This window comes from Fragaria vesca, unplaced genomic scaffold (genome assembly GCF_000184155.1).
Source record: "Fragaria vesca subsp. vesca unplaced genomic scaffold, FraVesHawaii_1.0 scf0513126, whole genome shotgun sequence".
Classification (NCBI taxonomy): domain Eukaryota; kingdom Viridiplantae; phylum Streptophyta; class Magnoliopsida; order Rosales; family Rosaceae; genus Fragaria; species Fragaria vesca.
Window position 1 is genome coordinate 314597 of NW_004443445.1, and position 8815 is coordinate 323411.

The 8815-nt window shown below is 37.2% G+C and overlaps 1 protein-coding gene and 1 non-coding gene across 2 annotated transcripts; both read left to right on the forward strand.

The window, feature by feature from the left end:
- Window positions 1–2384: 2384 nt before the first annotated feature.
- LOC101311065 (pentatricopeptide repeat-containing protein At2g27800, mitochondrial-like) lies at window positions 2385–7146 on the forward strand. Its single transcript, XM_004309833.1, has 5 exons — window positions 2385–2423; window positions 3614–5045; window positions 5510–5813; window positions 5907–6111; window positions 6767–7146. Exons 2-3 carry the CDS (start codon window positions 3724–3726, stop codon window positions 5511–5513), a joined length of 1326 nt encoding a protein of 441 aa, XP_004309881.1. The 5' UTR covers window positions 2385–2423; window positions 3614–3723; the 3' UTR covers window positions 5514–5813; window positions 5907–6111; window positions 6767–7146.
- Window positions 7147–7621: 475 nt separating this feature from the next.
- On the forward strand, window positions 7622–8375 carry LOC101311346. Its single transcript, XR_185500.1, has 2 exons — window positions 7622–7846; window positions 8113–8375. It is a non-coding gene; the product is annotated as an uncharacterized LOC101311346 (transcript).
- The last annotated feature ends 440 nt before the right edge of the window (window positions 8376–8815 follow it).

Below are 8815 nucleotides of genomic sequence, written 5' to 3' on the forward strand. Positions count from 1 at the left end.
GGGAAATACCGAAGTACCTTCATAGGTTTCCTATTGCCTGCAGGAGTCAGCTTATACCTGTCAGTGTGACATACCAGACATGCGTCAAGGCCACCAAGGTCATTTCCTTCTAGATCTTTACCCTAGAAGAGAACGTAGTCATATCTGCATGCATGGATCTTGATGTAGGAAAGCCCAAGATCTTTTAGGATACATCGGACCTTATGATGAGTGGTAGGAAGACGATGACTGTGGGGCAGCGTCGAAGCAGTGTACTATAGATAATCATCAACAGCCTTCATGGTCGATTTTGTCTCAACTTTAATCTTCATTACGCCCCTTACACTTTCAAGAACGGTCTTCTGACAACCGGGGTATACAAGGGTCTGTTGGAAAGCAAGCAGTTTGTTGTACTTGTCAATACCAACAATGTTGACAACTCTAGGGAAGGGCTGCACCGGCTCAGGCATATACTGTCCTTGAGCGCATACACCGCTCTCATAAGGAAACATGTCGTTGATGAAGGCCGTTGTTGGATCGTTGGATGTACTGCCCGTCTCAGAAAATTGCCTATGATCATGCGGACCCCCTGATGATGTTTCACCATGATATAACCAACATGTGTACTTCTCCCAAAACCAGTTACTCTTCAGGTGCTGCCATATTTTGTCAATCGCAAATCGATGCATATCGCTGCGACACTGACATTTCGTGTACGGGCAATAGAAAATTGTATTCCCGTTAGCATTAGCCAGCGCATATTCCAGAAAACTCATAACTCCTTTGCCATATCTTTTGTCCCATTTTGGAAGCGAAATGCAACTCTTATCCATATCCTGAAAATATAACAAAATATATATGTATAACTCTAGCTAATTATTAATTAAATTCCATATATAAAATCTCAATTCATTTAGTATTCTACGTACTACAACTAATTAATAACAAATTAATAAACACATATATATATTTAATAATTATATAACAATATTATATCAACATCATCACAAAATCATCATCAACTCATATCATCAACAACTTCATACCATCAACACAATATTATAAATTAATTAACATATATATATATATATATCTACTACTTATTAACAACAACTTCATATATATTATCAAATCATCAACTAAATCGATCAACATATATATATATATATATATATACATCCAACGTACTCAAAATCGATCAACTCAATCACACCCAAAATCGATCAACTCAAATAAAACGCAAAATCAACATATATACACATGTACGTACCTATATATAGCTCCACAAACTAATTATGGACAGATTTCGACAACACCCAAACTTTTTTCTCCCGTTTTTTTCTTCTCAGTTTTTTTTTCCCAGATGAGCTGCTGTTAAGATCTGCAAATATAAGGCACTTTAGCCGACGACATTTTAATTTCGTCCGCTAAATAATTTTAAAGTCGTCGGCTAAAGTTCACAGACTATAGCCGAACAAAAAAAATTCTTTAAGTCGGCGAAAATTTAATTTCGTCGGTTATGGTCCACTTTAGCCGACGAAAAAATAGTTCGTCGGCCTGATTTTTTTATTTTCCGTCGGCTAAAACCTTTCTTCTGGTAGTGTATATTTATCTTTATAAGAGAATCTGAGCAACAAAAATTTGTCGATGCAAGAAGTAGGCAATGCCTGTAGGCTGAATATGTGCGAGGATAAATACTATTCACATGAATTGCATTTGCCTTCATGTTTTGTATGCAACCGTTGAAGGCAATAATGATAGACAATGTATTATTTTAAGTATAAGATTGACATGTTGAGTTGAATTGAGGTCCACTATTTGACGTTTAAGCGTTGTTTAATTGAATTGATGAGTTGATTGAGCTCCACCATATGAAATATGTTTAGTTGGGCATGTGAGCCTCATTATATTGCATGTAACATTGTTGCATATGGTTTTCTATAAAAAAGTAGAAAATGTAGTATATGCCCAGACCTTTGCCAATTGTTGCAGATGGTCTTAGTAGACCGACAACTGTGGTCTGGTTGGTTATTGGTTAAAATGGCTAACTAACAATTTTGAAGTCATTGATTCAAACTTCACTGGTATACGTAGGGTGTGAGTTATATTTAAGGTTTTTATTTTTAGAAAATGTGTCTCTAAGCAATAAAACATTTTATGGACAAACAAAGGTGAATCAAATTATTATTTTTTTGATCGAAGCTCAAATTTGTACGGACCAAAAAAAAAACCTCAAATTTTGTGGGTTATTTCAAAAAGGAAAAAAAAAATATTGTGGGTTTTGGGAAAAGAGTCGCACACAAGGGACAACCGGACAACCCAGTAGTAAAAATCTAAACCAGACCCTTCCAAAGAGCAAACAGAGCCCAAAATGGCATCCAAATCCTTCATCTCTGCGACCCAAATTTGCCATTAGCAGCTTCCACCACCATCCAGTTCTCAAGGTTCGTATAGCTTTGATTCAGCTCTATGTGAATTTTTTCAAGAGAGGTATCTGTGACTTGATATGGGTTTTTGTGTAAAGCCTAAACCGCTTGTGGGTTTATATTTCTTTCATAGTTTGGATTCTGGGTCAGCTTCAATTTCAATTTGGAATGTGTTTTTGGGTAGAAACAGCTTGAATTTGTTTGGAGGTGTCAAATGGGTTTTGGTGATTTTATTCCTTGGTGTGGGTTTGCATGTTGGTGATGGCAATTGGCTATTTGGCTTCCTTCTGATTATTTATGAGATACTGTAATTCTATTTTCAATGGAAAACAGTTCGTTTTGTGATTTGTGATTCTGGGTTTAGGTTAGTATTCTTAAAACTTACTGTTGCTGCTGTTGCTCAGAATGATAGGTAAATTTGAGTTAATCAGCTCCATATTTTGCGTAATTTGCAAGTGTTGATAATACCGTAGGACAGCAACTTCACAGTATGTGGCTTCCAAAAATCATTTATTTGGTCAATTTATCTTTCAAATAGTTTCAGTTCATGATGGTCACCCTCGGTTTAGTACCAAATCATGTGAAAGAATTCTTACCTGAATATGTTTTTTCTTCTTTATTAGATTTAGAGGGACATAAGGCTTCAGTACCATGTTACAATTTAAAATTTACAGTAGTGAGATACAAATTTTTTGTTTCAAAAAGAAGTCGGCCCTCCCCATTCTATACGTTTAAAACCAGCTGAGTAGGGAATATGAATATTTAGACTATCAAGCATGTAAAGATATACAAATTTCATAATTGGAATTGAAACCTAAGAAAGGGACCTCTTCGTAACAGAGAATTGTGAATTGTATATCTCTGCTTATATTAATAATCATGAGCTGCTAAATCTTAGTTGGAAATTGGTCATTATCAAATATAGCAGATTCTACTATTTAACAGTACAGTATTAGAAATGCTTTCCTTCATTCATATAATTCATGTGATTTTATTGAAGATTGTATTTCATGTGTAGCTTTCCATTTGGTTTCTTCATTTGCTTTTCATTTGATATGTCTATGCTGTGTTTTGATCTGTTAGATGATGAAAGTCCACATTTTGATCATCTAAGAAAGGATTCTCTTGTATTATGAAATTTCATTTTTTTAGAGACGTTACATCGGGTTGATTTTTATTTTTTGATTTTGTTCTGTTTGTCATTTCAGCTTTCTTGTTGAAGAGCCATATGGTATACAGAGGCTGACCAAGTTAGCAAGTTCAATACTTCGGAACTTGGTGTTTCTCAACTTTTGGTAATTTCTCAGTAACTGGTAATATGATTTCTCTTCGTGGACATTTCTGCAAGTGTAGTTGCATGCTCAGAAACCTCAATACCAAACTCTTTTATGAAAACCCTTTTCATCAATACTTGCCTAAGCTGAAGAGCATGGATGCTCATTCCTATAGTTTGAATCCCATTAATAGTACTCTGAGGCCAGTACACTCTTTGACTCAACCCCACTTTGACATAGTACCCAAAGTTGCTTCCACTGGATTTCTTGGTATTTATGAGCAATTTTCATTGCATAAGTTTTACTCATCCCCATCTCGATCTTTTAGAAGAAGAGAAAATAAAAGATTAGAATCCAGTAGAAAACCAACTCTTAATCAAGCCCAATTCCAAAAGTCTGTGTCCCAGTTGTTGCCTAGATTTACGCCTGAAGAACTGGGTGATATTATAACTAAGCAAGAAGATCCTCTTGTGTGTTTAGAGTTGTTCAATTGGGCATCCCAACAGTTGCGGTTCAAACATGATGTTAACAGTTATCACATTACAATAAAGAAACTTGGTGTGGCTAAGATGTACGAAGAGATGGATGACGTCGTCAACCAAGTGCTTGCTATGTCTCACATGGGTTCCGAGGCGCTGTTTAATTCGATTATATACTTTTTCACAGAAGCTCGGAAGTTGACTAGAGCTGTCAATATATTTAAACACATGAAGAATAGTAGAAACACGGACTGCAGACCTTCAGTTAGGACATACAATATTCTCTTTACTGCCTTTTTGAGTAGGGGATGTAATACCTACATAAATCACATGTATATGGAAACCATTAGATGTCTGTTTAGGCAAATGGTGAACGATGGGATTGAACCTGATATTTATACTTTGAATTCTATGATTAAGGGGTATGTTCTTTCCCTACATGTGAATGATGCACTTAGAGTATTCCATCAGATGGGTGTGGTCTATAACTGCCTGCCAAACACATTTTCCTATGATTATCTCATCCATGGATTATGTGCTCAAGGCCGAACAAACAATGCTAAGCAGTTGTGCGATGAAATGAAGACTAAAGGGTTCATTCTGAGTAGTAAATCTTACAACTCACTTGTGAATGCTTTGGCTCTTAGTGGAGAGATTGAGGAGGCAGTGAAGTATTTGTGGGAGATGGTTGAGAAGCGGAGGTCAACTGAATTCATTACTTATAAGACGGTACTTGATGAATTCTGCAGACAAGGACTGGTTGGACAAGCAATGAAGTTGCTAAAAGAGTTTCAAGAGAAAGACATTGTGAGCGGGCATGCTTACAGGAAGCTCCGATATGTGCTTGAAGATGACTATGGAGATTCTGTTTCCCATACTCGATTGAGGTACTATTATTAATCATATATGTACACATATTCAATTTACTGTGATGTTTATATATCTTCTAGACTACCAGTATTGTTAGACTGGACTACTGGCTCAAGGAGTATATGTGATTAGAAACTGGCTTCTTTGGTTTGTGTCAATAATATTGCCAATTTGGATAGGATCATAGTATGATTTTTGTTGTTGCAAATACCTTTGGTTTTCGTTTCTTGGATTGTAAGCCATAACTATCCTATCATTACTTGTACTCTAGTTGACGATAAAATTGATAAACAATGTCCGAATGATGTTAACATGTTGAGACTCTACTACTGTTTGAACCGCTCTTATTAAGGATGGTATAGGGCATTCTATGGGAAGCCTGCTACCTTGGAGGATGTCTAGTTATTAATTTGCATCTTATGTGATTTGCTTATTTGGTTTGAATAAAATGTGATTCAGTGTCTCCTTTATTGTTTTGCAGATAAACGAAGTCTAATGGTTACACACTTGTGCAATGCATCATTGGATATAGTTTTATGATCACTAAGAAGGTTGCCATTTGGTTGAAAATCATTCTTTGGGAATATTACAGCTTAACCCACACTCCGACGATGCTGTTAACAAATCAGCACAGCTGTTGCTGCCAAGCATGTATTCAGCCACCCCTCTTCCACTTGCACATGCCCATGTGACATCATCCTTCCTTGTCCAAGTCAACACCAGGTCTTTTATCCAATTGCTCGAAGAGCACCACCAGACATCTGTTCGATTCCGTGGAATGACTGGTAAGTACCTAACATTCAATCTCAGGTATTTGTTTCATGTTGTGAAAATTTTTATTGTTGAGGTAATTACTAAACTCAGAGTGATCATCACAGAGAATGTGAAAAATGTTGCAATGAAGAAGATGGCATGTGCAGCTGAGTAATGGTGGAAGCAGTGAATGGTGGGGTGAAGGTGTTGTTTATAAACAAGAAGCGAATTGAGCTTGAAATCCTAGCATTGGCTGCCACCCTTTCACGCTTCATCAAGTAGACTGATCAGCGGCTGTCAGTCACCCATTCTATGAACACTGTCATGAAGGTGGTTCATTTTACTAGCTAAAAGAAACTACAATTAATTTGAAAAAATATAGCCACCAGATCCAAACATTCATAGTGTGTTGTGCTAGTGCTCATAAAATTGCTTTTCAAGTTTTATCTTTTTGTCCAATAGCTGCACTGAAAGTTTTTGTCAGAGACTTGTTCAGCTAAAAGCTTTTTATCCTTTGTTTCTGAGGTTCTTAACACAGGCCACAGTTCCATAGCCTTCTGTGAAAAACAAAATGGCGGTTCTTTGCATTTGTCCCAGAATGCTATGGAACTATGGCCTGTGAAATATGAACACCTACAACCTTAAAACTACAAGTGTGATTGCTCTAAGTTTAATGATTGTAGTAAACAGGTTCTTGCTTTAACTTCTTATACATATTACAAAATAAGCCATCATTACTTGTAACGAGTAGCTTCTAGAACAAGTAGATTTTAAGGCATGTTAAAGAGTTTACACTGTTAAGATGCAATTGTGCAATAGTAAGGTGCAAATATATATTAGTCTGTCAATCTGTATGAAGTCCACGTTGTTTTAACTTGCATTTTCTCTTTATCATAGAAATGATAGAATTGATACTCATTTCATGTAACTGGGCATGAGAACATAGTATGACGTGTTTTGATGTTGGTATCTGAAATACATACAGGGTAAAGCAACCAGATCATCATCACCTCATAGAACTTGGGGCAAGGATGAATCTGATGAGCTTCCGAGCGAGGTGCATGTAGTGCTGGTTATTTCAGATCTCCTATCCAAGATGCGATGGGGTTGGGCTGCTGTGCGTGCCTAATTAAAATATGGGGTACGGTTATAATTATATGTGATGCGTGATGAAAATGTGCCCAAGTTTTGGAGCTGTACATGTTTTGTTCTATCAAGATGCATGAGTTTTACATAATGTAACGAGGTACTTTGTATTAATTGGAAATAATACTTAAACAAAGATCAATAAGATCTTGTAATACCCCTGTGAAATTGATGGATTACTCGGACTGTACAAAATTGTGATATAACAATAGAACAAGCACACACAAACGCACAACAAAAGATATGGAAGATACACAGAGAGCTAACTTTGGAAGAGAAAGAAGAGGAACGTGCCAAGGTGGAAGTGTGGAAATATTTGCTCGGGTTTTCGAAAATTGCAGTGGTAAAATCACTGAAATGTGCCATTGAGCTCAGTGTGATCCATCATGATGTTCCTATTTCACCACAATGTATTCAAAGACCTTTCTCCCACTCCCACCGCCTGCTAAAATACGGCAAAAATAGCACGGCTGCACAGTCCAAACTTGTTTTGCTGGAGAGCAGTCCGGTAAGCTAGCACTACGGCATAGCCCAAGTGCCCTTGTCAAGGAAATGGCACGAGTTCTCCTCTGTTTGAGGCAGAACAAGGTGAGGTCCGTGAGGATATAAAGAACTTCGCCGCGGCTAATCCTGGTTGCAACAAGTTTATCAATGAAGCAGTGGCTTGTGATGCAAGCTTGGCCCTGCCTGCACTGATTGAGAGTTGTTTAGAGGTTTTTTGTGGGATTGATCGAGATCATGCTAGATGTAGGTAGTGGTAATGGTACTACTTTAGGCATTACCCTTGGATTACTCGAAGGATCAACTTTGACCTTCCTCATGTTGTGTCTGTTGCTAAGGAGATTGATCGAGTTGAGAATGTTGAAGGTGATGATGACATGTTTGATTGTTTTCCAAAGACCGATGCTGTTAGATCAAGGTTAGTATCGATACTGTCCTCGATCTTGCATAGTTATCAAGCTACCCCTGCTTATATATGTTTATAACTTTTCTATGTTATCCATCATCAACTATTTAACTTTCACCCTTGTTTGATTCTTTAAGGTAATGATCTCCGGGTTACTAATAACATAAATGCCTAAGCTACATCATCTGTATGTTCTGCTAATACACTTTAGAAAATATGGTCCCTCTGTGCATCTAGCATTATTCATGTAAGTTCTGATTTCGGTTCGTGTATTGTAGTGGGTTCTTCATGATTGGGGAGATGAGGAATGCATCCGTATACTGAAATATGTAAGGATGCGATTCCTGGGGGGAAAAGGAGAAGGTGATAATAATGGAAGCTGTTATTGAAGAAGATGAGTTCAAAGAGAAGAGCTGACCGATGTGAGATTGATTTTGGACATGGTGATGATACTAACAGTCTAACACTGGCAAAGAGAGGACTTTCAAGGAATGTGGATATGTTCTCGGGGAGCTGGCTTTGGCCAACACACGGTCACGCCTATTAATGCAGTCCAATATGTTATGCAGGCTTTTCCATAATGGTTGAAAACTGGTGGGATTTGAAGTCCTGAATTTCATGTTTTATTGTATCATTCGAGTTACATGTGCTGGTTCTCTTTGTAGTTATTGTGTGGGCAATAATACAATTTCTGCTGATATCTTTCAATCCCAATTTCTATGGAAAGTGAATTGTTAAGTAGAGATACCTGTGAAGTTGTTCTGGTAGTTAATTTCAAAGTAGGCTATCAACAAGCTCAAGCCTCAAGGAATTACCTCAGCAGAGTTACAGCAATCACATCAGTTGATCTTGGATCAATATTTTCTTTTCATGTGTGTAATATATGCCTGAAATGGGTGAGTGTAGTCTGTATGTCTTGGGTTCGATCCGTCCCACATCAAAAGTGTAAGCAAACATTCAACTGCGAGTAGTATACATTGA

What these genes read in the sequence shown, in the direction of transcription:
- LOC101311065 (XM_004309833.1), top strand. Translation starts at nt 3,724, where the DNA reads ATGATTTCTCTTCGTGGACATTTCTGCAAGTGTAGTTGCATGCTCAGA.